General features: G+C 36.1%; 1 protein-coding gene across 6 annotated transcripts in view; it reads right to left on the reverse strand.

The window, feature by feature from the left end:
- The window catches only part of LOC116343572 (dorsal-ventral patterning protein Sog), a 71,441-nt gene that overhangs the window by 48,240 nt on the left and 1,880 nt on the right, over positions 1-21,321 (reverse strand). The window contains exons 1-2 of one of the 6 annotated variants that reach the window (XM_031771719.1): positions 20,977-21,086; positions 18,527-19,305 (exon numbers count right to left, since the gene is read on the reverse strand). In XM_031771719.1, coding sequence (XP_031627579.1) covers positions 18,527-18,710 — 184 coding nt within the window. In that variant the 5' untranslated portion in view covers positions 18,711-19,305; positions 20,977-21,086. Of the gene's footprint in view, positions 1-14,517; positions 15,640-18,526; positions 20,006-20,287; positions 20,558-20,596; positions 20,914-20,976; positions 21,087-21,321 lie in introns of those variants that run through there. The other 5 variants (XM_031771721.1, XM_031771720.1, XM_031771717.1 and 2 more) reach the window with 5 other exon arrangements.

Genomic DNA, 21,321 nt, shown 5'->3' on the forward strand with positions numbered 1-21,321 from the left:
AGCTGCGAATGAAAGCCTGAAGAATGGACATTGATGTTTAAAGTGCACAACAGGGGAATGAAAAGTGTGTGTGTGTGTGTGTGCATAGTGGAACGGTAGGCGCGTACGATGCGTAAAAATCAGCTCAAAATTGATTTCGGATGCCAATGAGTTTTTTTTTTTGTTTTCGAAACGAATTTCCATACGCCGCACTCAACTGATATTATTTTCGATCATTTGCGGCTAATGCTCCTGAAATAACTTTTCACAAATTTGCATACAATTTCATTTTGCCGAATATAGAAGCCATAAAAAGTGGACGTTTTTGTTGTTGTTGTTGGTGCTGCATTCCTCTATGTGTGATGGCCAATGATAATAATCGTAAAAAAAGCGCATGCCAAAAAGACCAAGAATAAAAATCAAAATCGCAATGAATATATCGTAATGTCGCAGCGGGTGATACGAAAACTTGATGATATCTCTCAAGCGAGAGGAGAAACAGAATGAAGAAAAAGCCAACAACAACAACAACGGCTGCACCACAAACCGCCCAAAAACAAGCCAACCATCGAACGCAGAGAGGATTGTCGTCACCGCAGTTGTGCACTTCAGTATCAGTTTCGCTCGTCGTTTCTAGATTAATATTGTGCAAAATATGTCTCTTGTAGTTGTTGTTTTTCCTTCAAATTTTGTTGAGCCGTTTTTTTTGGCAAGACGTCGAAGTCGTGAGAATCACAGCTTGACTAACTGTGACCGAACTCACAATGTGCACATTCAAATATGGGAAGAAGTGATAAAAAATTAAATAAAAAAAAACAACATCCAAAAATGAATTAGCATTGTATATGCCGAGTCGCCGCTATAAATAACCATCAAGCCGTCAAATTTCGATCATTAATTTTCATAATTTTTTAACAGTCAACGTAGCGCATGCACACAAACACACACCTCACTAGGTCCAGTCATTTCTCTCTTTTTTCGGCACGAAAATAATGAAATATTTGCCGCATCATCATCATTGATGACGACGTCGATCGAACCAACCTGAAATTTCCGTACAAATCAAGTACTCACCGAAAACAAAACAGAATTGCGGTTTATACGTGTATTGACATTGCACGTTAGTTTATATATGAATTTCCATCCATAGAATAGCCTTTTTTGGCGGTTTTGCATCATCAATTGAATCATTCAATACAAAACATTTGACTTTTTCTTCAATTTTTTTCGAATTCTTGAAACTGATCTTTTTTTTCTGTTCGTGTTATCCAAAAAGAATGCAGGTTTGGTGCGATATTCGACATTTTCGACGCTTTTGTTATATCTATAAGAGATCGGATATTGTCTGTGGGTATTTGTTCTCGACTCATGACCGCGCACATTCCATCGCGTATGTTATTGTTATGTATTGGCTCCAATGCCAGCAAATATTCTTTCGGAAGGGAATTCTTTTCACGTGTGCAAAAGCTATTTTCTTAATTCATTTTTCGAACTCTTTTTTGCCACAACAGTAAACATTCCGATGTATAATATGAATATATATAAAAATAAAATAAAAAGAGTTCTGAACAGAAACTACATCTCAAAATGAAACCCAAATATATGTATGTTTGCCGCATTTCAATCGAAATGGTTTTTCTTTCTCTACCTCTCACTCACTATTTAATTTGATTTGGACTAACGAAGTGTGACTGCGAGTACAGGGAGCTAATGAAATGCTGTTTGCGAGTGAGAGCTAGAGAGAGAGCGCGCGAGAGAGAATAAAAAATCCCAACATAGAAAGACTTTTAAACGTGCATCTATTTCGCAAATGCAATTTTGTTTCTTTTTTTTTATTCATTGAAATGGAAAAAGTGATTTGGTATGAGCGGCGTGTTGTTGGTTAAATTGCAGCTGACCAAACTAAATGGGCGTTTGTTGTATTTGGCGCTGACTTGAAACACGCAATTCTCGGCTAATTTCAATGCATTGCAACGCTTGCATCGATGTCATTTTCTTCACTTTTTACTTTGTGCGAGAGAGATCGAGAAAGCGACGGGAAGAGAGAGAGAGAGAGAGAGAGAGAGAGAGAGAGAGAAAGAGAAAAGGAAAACTGAAAATTGCACGAAAATTGGAGCATTGTTTAGCCATTGATCGGATTGGAATGTTCGAATTCATGCCGTCACGAAACCCAATGGAATTATTTAATAAAATCGAATTGTTTCGCTGGAAAAAAGATTACAAATTCAGCATGTATACGTTTTTGAACGAATGCGCCAAACGACGATGTTTCAAATTGTAAATGCAACGGAGCATTGAAGTATCTTGTCTAAAAATGTGGTGTGCGCGCGCACGGCCATGTGAAAGAGATGAAGCAATGCTACGTGTTAAAGTGCAAATATCTTATCACCTTCGCTACAGTTTCAGCGGCATTATAAACACTCAATACAACATCATGCCGCACATGTTAACATACCCATACCGATCGTTAATTTAACAATAATGTTTGCCTTACAATGTGTATTACATGAAGCATCGTTCTTATTATGCCTTCTCTTTTCCGTCTCTCTCTCTTACGCTGCTTGCATCAACATGATGCGATGCTTATAGCCATTGATCTTGTCTTGTGTGCAGTTTATACTCTTTGGCGTTTATTCTTATTTCTTCTCTCGACGTTTTTTTTTGTGTTTAACAACGGAAATGAATTGAATGGAAAATGTTTTACATGTGCAAAAGAATCACACCAAATGAGTATCACGAGAGAGTGAGGGAGAGCAGCGAGAAAAAAAGGAGAATGCCGCGCATAAGTATAGCGCTTGCTTGAGTAACAATTGATTTAAACAGCATTCAAAAGAAAGAGAAGAAGTCCCAAGAGAGAAACTGTGTGCGAGCGCGCTGATCATGGCATTGCCAAACTGAATGGCCTATTGGAAATCAGGGATGCAGCATACATTTATTACACGTTTGAATATGTGACGTTGTCTGGTATGGTATGCTTAAAATTGGTATTTTCGTTCGAACTCCCTGTCTCTGTCTCTCGCGCTCTGTGCAACTTTTTGTTGGCGGTGTGTCGACGTTTTTTAACACATTTGTGTTATTTTTCTCGCCATAGCAAATGCAAAACTCAAAAACCATGCTGTGGTAATGCAGCATAAATGCCTGTTTTGTATGAGCGATCACATAAAGGTGATAGGAACACGTTCTTTCAATAATTTACTGACATTTTCGGTCTGGTTAGCTCTTTTGGTTTTTCATCGTTCGTTATTTTGTTGGATTCTTTTTTTTCTCTCTTATTCTCTTTCACTTGGGTTTTCGTCGCCGGAAAAAAGGCGCAAATATTTCGAAAATGATCACAATTCAGCTACGAATGTTATTCATGGTTGAATTTGGTTGTTTTGTCTGTTCCACTCTCGTTGGTGTCGCTTTTTTTCTCTCTCTGTTACCCATGCCTTTTGAACTCTAAGCTCCATTTGTTTGCATGTTGCTAAGATTCGACTGAAATGTAATAATTTGATTGTTGTTGTTGTAATTGTCGACGACCGCATGTCGAAATGGAGGTGAAATTTTCAAAGAATGATATCATCGTTCAAAGGAATGTGCAATTCGTGCCTGAATTCTTTGTTATGTGTGCAAAAACATCGACCACATCGTATGCAATTCCATTCATTTTTTTATTCTCATTGTAAGCGAATATTGGCGGCACACAGTATAAATTTTGATCGCATTCGTCGAAGCAGAGAGTGTCTTTGCAACCGGGGGCATGCATTTTTCACACCATTGCCATTTTTTCTTTTCACACTCACTCTTACGCGCTCTCTCTCTCTCTCTCTCTCTCTCTCTCTCTCTCTCTCTCTCTCTCTCTCTTTCTCTCTCTCTTTCTCTATCTCTATCTATATATCTATCTCTTGCTTCCTTGCTGTATCGTGCTCACTGTGAATGTTGTGCAATATGACGTTGTGCAAAAATTTTCATTTTTTCGCATGATTTTAAAATAAAACCGAGGAACTTTTGTGTATTTGACGACGACGACTACGACCATGATGCCAAGTGTATTTGTGAATCGTGCACGATTCTAGCCGACGAATTGATTATTTTCTTATGATTTCGGTATGATTTCGCACGAAACATTCGCTTCAACTCAAATCCGTAAGGTCACTGATCTGTGTTTGCGCTTCCAATTGTGCGTCGACGTACGATTTTAAAGCACACACACACACACACACTGGTCAGAATATTTCGTGCAATTCGTTGGTCACACATTGGACGTCATTTCATTTTCATTTTGTTTTGCCTTTTTAACAAAAATTGCAGTTGCACTTTCTCTCTTCGCCGACTTTTTGATTTTGTTTTAATGATTGACTGTACGCAAAATGTGCAAACGAATTAAACAATTTGCCAAAAAAATTGGTTTGTTGCCTTGAAACTTGTTCAATTTTGATTGTTGTTGTGCAAATGAAGAGGGCAATTTTCTTGTTATCTGGTTAGCGCCTGTCGCATAATCATCCGATCATTGTTTTTTTCGTTGCTCTTGCAATACAATTTTTTCCCCCATTAATTGCTATTCATAACACACGAAGTGAATGAAAGACAACGGCATTTTTTGGGGTCAACACATTAATGCATTTCGTGCAATTCGTAATATTGTGAGTTTTTTTTCGGCCACACGCACGCACATTGCATCTGAAATCACGGGCGAAACACATACAGAAAGCAAAGACCGCGCTCACATATATTCGAATACAAAAATTATGAAGAACGATGACGACGATACATACAAAATTGAGTCGATTTCGTGTATATTATTTTCATTCGATAAAATGAATTCATCGCATTTATGGTAATGCAATGGAGATGTGAAGTGAATACGTGAATGGACATGACGCGAGGTCAATAATCATATCGACAGCAATAAAAAAAAATCACATTTAACCATAAAGCTGGCACAACAACAACAAAAATGATTTTTTTACGTAAATGAATTGCGACATTTGCGCATAGGAAAGCATTGAAGCGATTGTAGACTCATTGAAATCGTCATCAGCTGCACGCATACAAATGGAACTGGTTGTATCTCATTTTCGTCGATTGTTTTAGAAACCGATTACATTGAGACGCGCGCGAATGCAACAAGAGCGCACGGCCAAGAAGAGAGCGTCGTCCGCTGATAATATCGGTGAGTGCGGTTTAAAAACGAAGTATAGCCTTCTGAACTGACTTTAATGAAATGTGACATATGTGGAGAGAGAAAAAAAGGGACAATTTTTTTTTTCGTAAATGTGCATGTGCGAAAATAGATTTTGGTCTGGCTGATCCAAATTTTTGTGGTTATTCGGGTGGACAAGATTGCAATTGCCGGAAAGAGAAACGACATATGAATTAATAAAACTAGCATATACGCACACGCACACCGACAAACAAGCACTCATCGTGGTCGTCGCCACCGTTGATGATGAGCACAAAAGATGATGGCCACATCATAAATTTATTGCCACTAATTCCCTTGATTGGATTCGACGCGACGTCTGTCAATCAAAATAATGGAAAAATTGCATCTGCATCAAATGCAATGCACACACACACGCGCTCACACCAGACTATGTACGCTCCGATCGCTGGCTCCAGATTAAGGCCCAATTGCAATCGTATAAGTTACTAATCATATCTTGAGTCGATAACATTGATTGCTGCATGTATTTCACCATATGAGTAGCTATATAAAATAACGAGCCACTTTCAATGCCTTCTTTCGATCCCATTTGATTAACGCCTGCGAATTCGCCATGCATTTTGATTAAAAGAGCGAACAAGAGAGTGAAAGATGAAAAAAGAGAAAGAGGGAGAGAGGCAGAAGAAAAAAACATGGCAATACCATTTGTGGATGGTATTTTGTTTGACTATTAAATCAATCCGGTTGATCTTGTGTCTCCGTACACACTGGGCGCACTCTCTTGTTCACTTGAACGAAAAGAGGAATAACAATTCCTATGCAATGATGATAAATTGAATAACGTGCGATCGTCGATCTTCAATCGCTCACATGCGGTTTTAATTTTCACTTCTCTGTTTCATCTCATTAATTCGTGCAACGCCAAAATCAGTAAAGAATGAGCGAGATCCCATAAGAGAGAAAGAGAATGGAAAAATAAATAACGATAATGAAGAGAGTTCGAATCGATTCTTTTCTTTTTTATCCATATTGATTTTTCCGAATAGAATATTTGTTGTTCCATCTAGTAAATACAAAGACATCCACATGAGTGCATCACTCACAAGCATTTCGAATTGATCGAACAATCAAAATCGATAATAAAAGATAATAACACACTATTCGTTACGATTGAAATGAACGCACCACACTCTCGCTGGCTTGCATTTGTGCATTGAAATTCAATTTTTCATGAATTGTATTCGGATCTTTTGAAACGAAGAATGTTCTTTGTGTGGCATACACACATAAATTGTGCCTTGAAAATACTTGGGTCGCCTATTTTTCTTCAAATACATATTTCGAAATTAGAACTCGCGTCTTCGATGAGATAAGACACTTATAGCTGGAATTACAGGTATGTATGTTTTACACTTATTGAATGGTTCGCTTATCGGCGCTATCTACGTTTTACATTCTTCTATTCCAAATACACTCCAATCGAAACGATGAAAAAAAACACCAAGATGCAAATTAGTATGAAAAATTACGTTCTAAAAGAGAATGAGATGATCTCGTGATCGGTCAAAAATCACATTCTTCGGCTCATACACATTTTCACTCGACTTTGGCCGCTGATGTTACCGATGTGCATAAGTAAGAGTGCTCAGTGTCTGAGTACCCCACATTGTGGCCGTCTTCTGACACATCGTTAAGTTTAAAGAAGAAGAGAAAAAAAACAAGAGTGCGTTGTTTGCTTAGCCATCATCGATAAGTGTCACATTGGTGTCATTTTTTTGATTAATTTCTTTATATTTCATTCTCTTTGTCTGCGTACACATACAGAACGTCAATTGCCTGACACAATCAAACGAAATATCGTTTGAGCCGCGATTGAGGGACGTAAGACAACCGATAAATTTATATGGAAGGCATATATGATGTGTGTTTTGACTTTGGTATAGCAAAAAAAATTATTGAAAAATTGATGTGACGTCCAACGCGATCGAAGCAAAAGAGTTATTTTTATGCGATGTTCTAATTCGATTGCAATTTTTCGTTGCACTGAAGCGCCATATGTTTTTGAACTTTGTTCGAATAATAATCAAACTTGATTCGATTGGCATACATTTATGCGAAATGATTAGTTTATATTTCATTCAATTCGATGTTATCCTAATTTTACGGAATAAATCGAATTATGAGCGCGTGTTTTTGCGAGAGTGCGGGAGCGCAGTGAATGTTGGCTGCATTTTGTGTGTGTGTGTGCTTTTAATGACATGGCGCCCACCTACGATTTCCGTTTCTGTTGATTGGATCAAATCGATCTTTGTGCGCGCGCCTTTACACTTTTTAACACTTTATATAATTTCGGCTAAATTTAGCAAACAAGCACGCACACACAATATCCAATCGATTTAAAATCTGTTTTTTTCTCGCTTTTTTTTTCAAATAAAAGTGCACTCGATTTTTCTCCTGTTGAACGATTTTATTAACTCACAAATACGATATAGTGAGTAGATGAAAAAAAAATAAACATTGTTTTGCGTTGGGCGTAAAAATGGCGATGATGAACGATTATTATTGGTGTGTGAGCTGTGGATTTGTTCACATAAATTGCGCGTTGCATATTGCAATCGGATCGAGGCCAAAATGGTATCACAAGAAAAATGGAAGTTTTCAATATTATTGACATCGGCGGAATGTTAATGTGTAATCTGTCAGATGTGGCCAATAAAACTGCAAACAACAAAAATTTGCATTGAAAATTAATTACAATTAATGATTGGCAAGGGAATATACAATATACATGCATGCTGTGTATGCAATCGCATAAAAGCGACGTAGAAACCCTATTTTCACGAATAAAATAAATAATGCAATGAGCACGATGTAAGGAGATCGCGAGAGAGAGAAAAGGCACATGAAAAATCCGAACAGCGTGAAAAAGACAATTGAAGGGAATGCATGAAGTAAGCGTCAAATAACAAATCTTCTGGATCAAATTTCTCGACAAAATCAATAAATATCATTGAATTGAGCAATAATTTTTCTCTTCCAGTATGTTTCGCATACGTTAGCATATTAAAATTGAAAGAAGAGTGTACGATGCGATAAACAAACAGTGTACGGCAAGCAATTGATGCTTGTGCTCGGCATCGATATAGATATATATATTCCATTGCCATGCAGTCCATTCACAAACGAATAAAATGCCATTAAACATTCGTAAACAGTTGCACAATTTTCATGAAATGCAATCAAAATAATTTGTCATAATTTATCAAGATAGAAATATATGATGTGTGTGTGTGCTCTGTGGACCCAAGATATTATATTGCATATTTTAGTATGCACTGTTTTGCATATTACAACAGTCGACAAAAGACAACGACGATAAACGGTGGCGGGCGGTAACATGAAGCCACCGCCGCTGCTGCCATCGCCACATTGCCACTGACTTGTCGCTTGATTATATTGTTCGACGTCGCCGAGCGTCAATAATAAAACTATTAATGGTTTAACTAAATTCCATTTCATTGATTTAATTTTGCACGATATTCAAATATGCATCACTTGGAATGATTTATCAGTTTTGCAGACAATATTTTTCAGTTGCCTCTGTTTCGAGCCGATTTGCTTCGAATTTGAAGCGTACAAGCATTGCATTGCGCTCATACAGTGTGTGTTTATTTATTGATTTATGCACATCTTGGCCATTTGCCGCATTTCGTGTTATGTCTTGAGAGAGCGCGAGCGAAACATTTACATTTTTATCAATTAAAATGGGATGAATGATTTATCGAAATTAAATTAGAATTTCCAGTTTTTCCATGCTGAAGAACACGCGATTCACGATTTTTTTTTCTGTGAAAATGAATCAGTGCATTTATTGTGGTGTACACCATTTCGGCGCACATTTATAAGCTAAATATTTACACTTTTGGAATTAAAATAAACCAAATCAAACGTACTTAAGAACGCACTCGACCTGTCATTCAGTCGAATGAACTCCAATACAAACACACACACCGGCATAGAAGAACCTTTTTTCATTTAATGATGTAAACAAAAGGAAAAACAAACAGATCGGTGTATACTTTTTTTAAAGCAAATATGTAATTATCTCTTTACTCTCTGTCATTGTGTCCCTATATTCTTTGTTTGCGATGACCCATTTGCGCATTGAGTCTGTGGATTTTCGTTACCGAGCCTCCTGTGTCGCAGAAGAGAGAGAGAGAGATATCTGAATTAATTAAAAGTCACTTTTTGTACAAGCAAAATGTACTATTATGCATGCAATAAAAGGAATTCTCAAGACTTAAGAAAATATTTCCCTTGCTCAGTTTACCGGCCAATTAAAGACATACTCAGTATATGGATGTTTCGCTCTCTCTCTCTATCTATCTTTTTGCTATTTGTCTCCTACTCTTTCTCTCTCTGTGCTCGATCGCTCTACAATGTTGCAAAGAACCAATTTAAATGACTATTTCAAGAAATAGATATTAAAGAAAAATCCAATGGAAAAAGGAAAAAAAAACATAAACTCTCAGGTAGTCGTAGTACGGGAATTCTTTAAAGAGTTAACTGCATCCATACACACGACAATTTATTTGCAATAGTTCATTTTGTTGTCGACATTCTCAAGCGTTTTTGCCATTCTCCGTCTCAATATAGAGAGCGGGAAAAAAACGTCAAAAATCTAGGAAATGGAATTGAATCAATAAAAACAATAATCAAATTGCTGCTGTTGAGAATCGAAAAAAACGAGTAGCGCATCGTCGCCGCCGTCGAATTGAATCGCCTCATTGAATTATCGGTTGTTGATAGCCAGTGAAAGGAAATACAGTCGCTCATTAGGTTTAATATTGGATTTCATCACATTTTTTTGGTAAATGTTTTAATGAAATAATCGATGAAACACGACCCATATGGGTGGCTGTGTGTCTCTTATAATAATCAAGTTTTGAACGATCAACGAAAGAAAAAAACAAAAACCCATCTAATTTATTCGATTTTTGGTGCCGCGCATCAAACAGCAACCAAAATGCCATGGAGATAATTAAGAAGTAACGTCAATTTAAAATCTATTGTGCATCCTACGCATTTCAATGTTTTTTTTGTGATTCTATCTCCTTTCTTCTCATCTCTGTTTCTTGTCGTTGGCATTTTTTTATCTATTTCGTCTGAGAACAATCAAAGAATTCAAGATGAACTGTTTTTTGTTGTTTCCTATTTCATCTCTGCGCCATTAGGATTTATCTTATCGAAATAGTTTTGCGTTCGATAAATGAGTGGCGAATAAAAAAAAAACAACAACAACAACGACATGATTATAGTCTTGTGTCTTGTTTATCCTTGTCGGATTTTGAACATAATCCCAACCAAATGGAATTGTGTTCCATTTTGTCAACTTATTCATTTATTTTCTTGCATAAAATTGTGGGCTCTTCGATCATTTGTTATTTTTGAAAGACATCTTCATTTCAATGGATTAAGGGGCTAGAGGTGATTTTAACCATCGACAAACACGTGCGCGTGCACACACACACAACGAATTGAGTGAAAAATTTATGAACACCATCTATGTGAATACAATAAGGTAATAAAACAACCATCGAACATTAGACGCAATAATTTAAATCGTTTGAAACTTTATATAGAATAATTCACTCACAAAATGAATTTATGTGGTTCTCAAGCATTTTTTGGGCAATTTAGTACAAAAATAGCGTATCCAAGCGTTCAAATATAGACAAATGGCAATCATATTTTTACAAGCCTCATCGTCGTTATTGTTAAACATTAAAGAATTTCCGAAAAATATAAAAATGTGATCATCGTACGTATTTACTACCGATTTAACGAAAGAAAAAATCTCGTCAAAAGAAATTATAATGAGTATAAAGCGGTTTTGCATGTGTGATTCTTGGAAATTCGATGGCATCTCTTTTCTTAAAGTGAAATTTGCAATTGGACACATTCAATGGTAAAAAGAACCAGAAAATTGCATCGTTTTTTGTTAAAAGTGCGATTTGTAATATAAATGCCGCTTTCAACTACTGGTCAGTAACAAATGAAACTGTTAGTGCCATTTATAGGCGCATAACACTTTACACATTCGAGATAAGTCTTTTTTTATGCCATTTCAACGCTCGGTTTTTGTTGCTGCGTATGTTTGTTTGTTTGTTACAAAGACGGTTTCTTTATTTCAAAGACATTTTGTCGGGTGTGTGTTCAAATGTTGTGATTCATGGTACGTAAGAAAACTTCTTATATCTTTTCACATACACACTAATGCGGTGTACAAAAATTGTGAACGCCTTGGTATGTGTGCGAGTGTTTCACGCATATTTTTTTATGAATGTTATTCGTTCGTGTTTTTTTTATTGTATGCAGTTAAATTCGGTATGAGCTATGGGCTTACGTCAGTTATTGTGTTTTGCTTGCTTATTCGCTTCTCATATATTTTTTGTTTTGTTTTATAGCGATGAAGAAGTAGACAAATTGGCATCGGTCCTTTCTTTACAGTTTTACGTGCTTTTCTGCTTAGTATTCTCTCTTTCTTATTCGTTTCAAGCGCTTTGTCTTCTTTAGTCAGTTTAACACGCATTTTCAAACGTTTCTACTTTGGTGTGTGTGTGTGTTTTTTGTGCGTGCGTGTGTTTGCAAAACTTTTGTTTCAGCTCTTGGCTTTTTTCCCCCGTCGTCATTCACTTGGCTATTTGTACTTATCGGCTGGTTCATTCAACATGTGTGGCTTAGTTGATATTTATCTTTTGTAGTTCACACGTTTACTCGCCCATTGCGAATGTATTGCACTGTATTGAATGGTTAACGATTTTCCGTTCACAAAACAAAAATTCATTCATAGAATTTCGGTCGGCGTTTTGGCAATCGCTTTCATATGTTTCTCATCGAACAAAGTAAAAAAAAACGAGAAAAAAAGACTACGCAGGCGGAAGAAATGAAATCATGGGAAAGTGATGATTCAGATATAGACATGGGTTCGATTTTTCAATGGAGATATGGTAATGTATCACCACAGTGTGCAAAACATGCGGTGTTGTTGTGAAAATCAAAACACCACACGAGAAACGAGGAAAGAGATGTATGTTTTTCAAACATCTGGCATAATTAATTTTTTTTTTTCAGAAAAACCTTCAACCTTCAACAACGCACACGCACAAAAAGAGAAGCGAGAGAGAGAGAGAAAGCTTCTGTGGATGGAGCCGAAACGGCTAGAGTAAACATTTTGTTGTCATGGGCATGGGAATATTCGTCACACACAAAAACGATCGATCAGTTAAAAAAAATGTGCCATAAAAATGTGTATTGAAACTTTCGCAATTTGAATTTGCAATTAGTTTTACCGAATTCGAACAAAAGAAGATTAAAGGAGCGTCATAAAGAGATTATACCATCTTAACTCCAATCAAAGTTCAGATATGAAAAACTGCAACAACCAATATTATTTGTTGGAAAAATAAATCTCTTTTGTGATCCTTGTTTGCTTCATTAGGTTTTCGCATATCGAGAGAAGTGCTTGCTACCTTTCATACTCGCAACGGAATAAAAAAAAAGATGTTGTTTTTTGCAGCTCATATTATGAATTCTTCAAACGATGCGTAAACTAAACACTTACTCACCAAATATTGTGTTTTTTTTCTTCTTTACTTCTTTCGACTCAAGCAAGCAGCAAAAAGAATGTATTGATAACAATAGAGAGAGATTTTTATGGCCCACCAGTAAACAGAGTGCATGTTTCTCTGCCATGGGTACAGTGTGTGTGTGTATTTTGTGTTGTTTTTTCTCTTCATTGCTTTATTGACTGGGTGTATGCATAAGCATTGTATTGTTGTTTGGGTATCGTATAAGCAATTTTTGAATAACACGTTCACATCGGTCTTTTATCTATTCATGACATTTTGTACTTTGTTTATTTTGGAAAATCCGATGGTTTTTTCTTTGTTTCAAAAGCGCACTCTCAATGGCGAACGGATCATGTAAAAAAAAGATAACAGACTCATGCAAACATCATCATCATCGGATCTGTTTAGATCATCATCGCACAAACAATCCAGAGACAGAAAGAGAGAGAGAAATCACACAGATAAACTGCACATTTTATGGGAAAATAATTTCTAATTAATCTTCCTTGAGTTCATTTCGTACAAACAATAAACACTTTACGTCAGATATATGCAAGCTGCTAACAATGTAAATGTTATTGATCGAACAAATTGGAACGGCTGCAATTTGATTGAAATGCGTTGCGTATGAATTGACGTTTAAGTCAAACATTCAATGAAATTAATGATGCTTTCCAATTAAATTTTGGAAGCGAAAACAATTGGTCATATTGCGCGCGCGCACACACTTATACGCTATTCTCGCTTCGTTGCGTGCATTCATTGCGATTCAATCGTTAACGATCTTTTGCTTTTTTCATTCTGCTTCATTCGAATCGATTTGTGGAAAAAAAATCGAACAATTCGAATTGAAAAGAAACAAAATAATTTTATATGCAACGGATAGATATTTTAAAATGTGTTGTCATTGGCATCACCAAATTCGATATAAACGACAACTTCCGCAAAATTCATACGCTTAAACATCAACCGATTTAAACTTGTTTGTAATGAATTTGAACTCATGCGCATTTGAATTAAAAAATAAACACACACGACACACGATATATTATAGAGAAGTGGTATCGACAGAAGAAAAAAAAATGACGCAAAATAAATTCAATATATAAATCTAATCGAGAGAGGGAAAGAGAACCGTGATCGATGCATGATTTATGTGAAACTAATGAAAATGAGCGTGAAATGTTGTGATTGGTGTTGGCATTGATTAGACGATATGCTGGTAATTTGACGCTTTACAGCTTGTTTTCATAAAGCAAATGATTTATGCTGATGACTTTTAGATTGGATCACATGCTGAAAAAAAAGCGCGGCTTATTATTGCAACACAAGATTCAATTGAATATTGCAGTTGTTGTTGTAGTTATTCATTCAAAGCAACAGTGAAAAGTTCATTGTTCTAGTTTTTTTTATTCATATTAACTGTGTGTATGTCCAGTTGCGTGATTTTGATTGAATGAATTTCATATGTTGTCAACACAAAATGATTATATTTTAACTTTCATTCGGTTGAATATTGCTTATTTGATGTCGCCGTAGATTGATTATGTGTGAAAACTGAAATTTATTGCTTGACAAAATTCGTAACGACTTATTTGACGAAAGATCATCTCGAAAAATTATTTTTGGTTTTATATCGAAGTGTGTTTTTTTTAGTTTTTGCTCAAGTAGTATGATTCGCTTATATTTGTGTGTTATACAATTAAAGCTTTGTTTCTAATCAATCGGAATGTGGTATAAAAATGTTGCGTTCGAACTTACCCGGTCGATTCATTCGAGTTTGTGTATCATCATCAATCAATAATGGCATCTGTTTTCGAGCTTCCGTCGGCATATTGCCCAGACATATCAATATAATCACTAGATTTATCACAATAAATTGTGCAACGTTAAAAAACGTGCCGATTCTGCTTGTCGGTACAATCATGTTGACAAAAAATTATTTATATATATTATTTATTTTTTTATATGTGTGTATTTAAAACAACTCTTCTTAGTGTCTGATAGTTTTTTTTCTGCTTTTCAGCGTATCTATGTTCCTTTCTCGTTTTCTATCTCACTCTCTTGGGCGATAGCCAAAGACCGAGAGAATAATTTTGATTTGAAAATGAAGAGTAAAAAAAACGTAGGTTTTTGTTGTATAGTATTTTTCTTTTCTTTTCTTCTTTATTTTGTCGTCTTTAGTCGCGCGCGCAAACTGTTTATTTTTGACACTTTATTCTATACTCGAAATACCACAACCACGAAACGTTTCGTTCTATTTTATTTTTCATTCACAATACAAAAATGACGACAGAAAGAAAGAAAAAATCCATCCAGAAAATAAAAGTAAATAGTTCAAAGCGCAACTGATCAGTTGTCACTCTTGTTCTTGCTCTCTCTGTATCTCTTGCGTTCGAAAAATGAAAATTCAACGGACATCATCGAAATATCGAACTGAAAAATTTCTAATCGATTGAGAAACGAAATAAACGCAATTTCACATTTTTTCTAAAAATATCGAAGAAAAAAAAATTCCGTTTCAAATGGCGCAAAAAAATTTCAAAAATGAAAACAAAACAATCTTCAACGTTTTTGTTATTGCATCACTTGTTTTCAGTAGTAGTTTTGAAGAGGTTTTCGAAAAAAAAAACGCACTTTACGAAACTTCAAGTTGAATGAAGCATTTTTCCTTTTCGACAAAACTTTTTTTGGCTTTGTTCGTGACACACACCGTCACTAAAATCGTCGTGATCACAAGTGAGACTGAAATGAAATCGTCGATCGTTTGTGTATATAAAATAGAGATTTTCCTCGCTTTTGTATGAATATATGCGATGCGCATACGCCAACAACTCTCTACACACTTGGTCGGTGCTGTGCCTTTGAATGAACTGATTCGATGTGACTGAAACAACCCCATACAATGCGATCGATCGAGCACATACAGGTTCGGTTCTTAAGCTTGCGCCGACTTTTCTTTCTCTCAAACTTCTCACACATATTCGAAACGCATTCGAAACGGATATCATACGAAACGTGCGCTGACTCATCTCTCTCTCTCCCTCTCGCTCTCAATCACAAACGATCGTGCATAAGCTTGCACAGCAGAGGCTCGGTCGGCGCACGCCGAACCGCACAACACATTGAAATGATGCGGAGGAGAGCCATACACGTGACGGAAACATTTACAATGCGAATTCCGTACAGTATATATAGTTCGTGTAACATGCATATGGTACCATCGCTCATTCTATGCTCAATCTTTCCCGCTCTCTCTCTCTCACACACACTTGTGCTTGCCATTTCTTATGACGATTTTTTTCTCTCGCTTTGCTTTACCTCTCTCTCTTTCTCACTGTATACTTTCGTCTCTGAGAAAATGTGATCTATAAACAGTTTACGGAATGAATACAATCAAAAAACCCAAAGTTAAGAATGAACATTGAGAATGCGACAACCAGTGAGCAGCCTATATTTACAAATTGTTTACACGTACGACGGCATGTCTGTGTTGTCATTGTCGCTTGAACGGGCGCACGCGAGAGCACACATATCGCTGTCGAGCTGGGAAGATATAGTTCCGATCTAAATAAACATTAAGACAAACGCACGTCAAACGACTGAAAAAGAACAAAGCAAAACGATTACGACGACCGAAGAGTGTGAACGAAATGAAGTAACTCTATCGGCCGCATTACACACAGATATCGATAAGCAAAGAGACGAAAAAAAGCGCATAGTTTTGTTGATTTAATCGATAGAGACAATCCCTTGAAGTAATCAAGATAATTTTTGTTTTTTGTTTTGTCTCTGCCTCTATTTAAAGTGTGCTCGAACGAAAGTGGTGTCTTGTTTAATGAAATCAAGCGTCACAAGGTTCATTAAACGTAACATTTTGTACGTACGTTTACAAGTACTTTCTATGAGCAGAGAGAGAGAGAGACTGAGCTGAATTTGAGATGAAACAACAAACAGGCCATAAATCAATGCGGTAGAAATGAGTTCAACATCTGACCGCATATTTTATAAATTAATCCATGTTTGAAGGTAAAAATGGCCAGAAATTTTATACAAAATGCATATTTCAATTGAATTGCGTTGATTAATTGGAAATAAATAGCGACAATTGCAATTGAATTCTTGAAAATACTGAAAAACCGAAACATGTGTTAATTGCTAATCATCTCTCATCGCACCTTTTGACCAACCATTCGGAATACTTCTTTTTTTTTCATTGTTGTTAACTTACTCTCGCCTGTTGCATTCACTGCAAACGTAGCCACTGCGCATCTCTTTCGTCTCAATCGAATTCCTCGTATATATTTAAACATCATTTTCCCTTTTTTTCTGCGCAATTCTTTAAGTTAATTCTTTTTTCTTGGTTTTGTGCTATGTATATTTGCCCTAATGACGTGAACTTAATAGCTTCTCACAATTTTGAACTCAACTTGTTGCGATAAAAAAATGCACAGGTAAGCTCTCGATCAATCACGTTGATCAAACAAAATTATCATTGACAAAACAACGACGTTTTTCTTTAGGCACTCAATATATTATATATATATATCGATGAATTGCGTTGTTTTGCTGATCTCGCACCATTTTTTTTTTAAATTCATTTTGTAGCTTTCGAAATGATTCTATTTCAGGTGTGTATGTGCATCGAAAGAAATTTAGCAAAACTACTTCGAATGTAACAACCAAAACGGGCTGAAATCATGATCGCTTCCATTTTCGGGTAAATTGCAGTGTTTTTTTTTCTCTTCTCTCTCTCTCTCTCTCAATCCCATTTCTGTGCTGAGTCGTCATTGTACGCCGCTGGTTAAGTATCAACCGGCTCTGTTTATGTGTGTGTGCTGTGCACGATCGATGCATTTATGTACATCGATAAATACGTGGTGCCCATTTTTTTCTCACTCATTCGTAAGATTTGTAACTGACCACAGTTAGTGGAAAGTGTCGGGCGAAGCGAACAAAAAACGTCATACTAATCGACACGCAAACACAATAATCAGTCTTGGTTGGTCTTTTTGAAGTGAAGCGACATGGATACTTTCTTTGTAATCGATCTATGGCATTCGTTTTGCATATCATTGCACGAATACACAAATGCCTCATCGCCAAATGAACTCGCGACGCCTTGCCAACGTTGCACCTTTGTCATTCAACGGTTGTTGGGAGTTTTTTTTTCTTCTTCTCGCAGCTTCACGCGCACTCCCATTCATGAATCGCATACAGAGCAGTGCAACAGCAGCAAAGCGAAAAAAAAAACTATATCGTTAAAAGACAATTATCAACAACAAGGAACAAATTTGCCAACAACAAACACAATTATCATTCTCCATGTATCGATAACCTGTCGGCAAAGTATACACTTTTTTAAACATTATTTTCACCTTGTTTTATTTAGCAATGTGTTGCCTCGAATGCATTTAACTCAGCCACTTCATACGTACTGATGAGGTCGTAAAGTGAAATGTAATTTGTGAATAAAGAAAAAAAAGACTTGCGAATGATTGCCGAACAACAACAAAAAACTGTGGCAACCGCACAGAGGAATGGTAAAAAAAAACGCACGCACCGATGTTTATCGTGTAAATCGGAATAAACTTAATATCACCCATAAAATTTCTTGTCTTGCCGTCATTGATAGTATTTTTGGTGCGTTTTTTATATACATTGAGCTGTTTTGTGTGTGCACGGCATGCACAAAACGAATTTAAAATTTATTATGCAAATTTATTGCTAACAAGAGGTTGAAACAATAAAATAAAAGAGTTCAACTTACCAGCTCCTCTTTTGTCTCTTTCGTCTTCGGCAATCAGTCTTGGTGGTGTACTGTGTCGCCGACGTATATTTGGGGATGCTGAAACCATCAATTGGTTTGCAAAAACTCCAAACAAAATCACGATTACCGCTATCGCCCACATTCGCCATTTCACTGAACCCATCATCGTTTGTCTCTTGTTCATTTTGGGTCGGTCGATTACTTATTTCGGATTTATTCGAAATTCGTTATTGTTATTGCTTTGTTTTTTTTTTCGTAGAGAAACAACTAATACACTTCCTAGTGTATTATTGTCCGCGTGGTGGCGCGTTACCTTTACCCGTTTTTTTTTTCTTATGTTTTGTTTGTTTGTTTTTTTTTATCTTCTTATCTCGTTCTTCGGCCTCGGCGGCGTCTTTCTTTCGTTATTTCTATCTGTTTTTTTTTGTATGTGTGTTTTATGTGTAAATGTATCTCGCAGATGCAAAGCAAAAATAAATAAATTGTCAACAAAACCCCAAAGACTTCGGAATTCAAATTGACATTTAATCGAAATAAAAAGTTTTCTTCGTAATTTTATCGAATTTTTTCATATTCATTCTCAATCGGTGTGTCGGGAATAAATCTCGTTCGATGCTGTTTCGGTCGATTTGTCACTTATTCTTGGCGTGTATTTACGTTGTGTGTCACGTGCTTCTTTTTTTCTTCTTCGCTCGTTCCGTTATTTTTTTTTCACTCGTTTCAATTTAAATAAATGCAATGCTTTAGTTTAAACAGCATTAAATTGGTGATTGATGAGCCTGGATTGCGATAGAGAGAAGGAGAAAGAGAGAGAGAAAAAAAAACAAATCATTTTTCACGTCATCATTAAACGATCGGACAGGTGACGAGTTGATTTCAATATGTTTTGCTATTATCGACGTTGGTGACGATGAAGACGCGGACGACGATTATGGCGGACGAAATGGCTAATGTTTATTTCTATTTTTGTTGATTGTATTAAAATCACCCGATAAATTCTCTGTCAGACAGTTCGACGATGCATAAAATAGTCATAATCACACATCGAATCACTATAGACAAAATAATTACATAAATCGAACTGATTCACGCACTCTTTCTACTTTGCATGCTTTCTTGCTCTATTGCCAAGCGCGCAAATACAACAACACCGATGTACGAACACCAATACAGACACAATAAAACACACACGCACACACACACATACACAAAATCGACGACTACAACACATTAATCATACACACAAAAAAGGAGACACTATTTTCGCGCACTAGGCAACAACCACCGAGTCGAGTGCAATTTGCATTTCGTCAAAGTAGACAGTTGATTGCCGTCACCAATGGCTTGATTTAGAGATCACTTTATAAATTACAAATATCACGTTTGTACAACGATAATCGTTCGCAGAATGAAAATGATTCGATACTGTTGATTGCAACTCACAACCAAAGTGGAGGTTTTTTTTATAATTTTATGTGTTTTTTTTCTTCGTACGCGTACACGATGTTGCTCTTTTACTTATGGTATCGGATTTTTTTTTATTTAACTTTACTTTTCATAGCGGTTGTTCTGAATCGTTACTGTTGATTACGTATATTTTTTTTATCATACAATTAGCCGATATCGATCAATTTTGCTTGTATAAAAAAAAGGTAATTCTCTCTCTCTTCTATTTTTCAATTATCGATAAACATTGAACACTGTCCAGCACACTCGCTCGCTCACTCTCTTTCTCTCTGTCACATTTTCACTCGTACTCACAATTTCGCACAACTCAATCCAACGACAGATAAATACTGTGTGTGTTTGCCGTTTTTTGTTTTCTTTCTTCTTTTCTCCTCTGTGCTGTGTGCGGTGTTTGAATCACGACGGATCGGACTTGATTCTCGAATCTTGAATAGCAAGTAGAATTGCTTAATTATCTAATTTAGACGTTTACAGCACTTGTATCGATATCAATTACATGGGCTGCACTTCGGTGTTTATGTATACGTGTACATGCACTTTCAATTCACCATTGATATATGTATATAATATTTTAAAAATGCACACAATTCGAATTCTGATTACCATAAAGTCTCAAAACAATGACATGATTTGCAAATTGCCTGTGCGAATGTTTATTTTTGTTGGTGTTTTTGCTGTTGTCATCGGTGTTCAATGCGATGGGAATATTTCGAATGAATTCAACTAGAATTTCGACTTGTCAAATTCGAAATTTTGGCCGAGAGAACAATGTACTCAAGCCAAATCTTCTTCGTTCTCGATTTTCTCAATGAAATTACGTCAATTCTATATTTCATTCAAATATTTATTTATATACGAAAAAAAATCACTTTCATTTAATTAGATACAACGATTTGTAATGTAAATAAATGTTTATTGCATATTTTTCGAATGTAAATCATTGTCAGAAACAAGCAAATAAATTAATAAAAATGACGACCGACCGACAATTTGACAGATCATCACACACATCGATGAGCTTCACTCGTTTTAAATTTGACGATAAAAAAAAGTTCGATGATTGGACGAAGAAAATCTATGTGTTTCTTGCTTACGGTATACTAAAACACTAAAATACGAGAATGCCAATGTAATAAAGTCGGTAAATTGGTTCACCCAAACTGCATAATTAGTAAGTTTGGTCTGTGTGTGGTGTATGTATTGCGGTCTCTCGAGCCCCATTAGATGGCATATGGCATGAGAGTGAGAAAAAAACGAACTATGTCAATATGCTGTTCCTCTCGACATCGTGTTGTGCTGCTTAGGTAAATACATCGAAACAATTAACA

The sequence above is a fragment of the Contarinia nasturtii genome, unplaced genomic scaffold (genome assembly GCF_009176525.2).
Source record: "Contarinia nasturtii isolate CC-2019 unplaced genomic scaffold, AAFC_CNas_1.1 Cnas_scaffold_1037, whole genome shotgun sequence".
NCBI lineage: Eukaryota > Metazoa > Arthropoda > Insecta > Diptera > Cecidomyiidae > Contarinia > Contarinia nasturtii.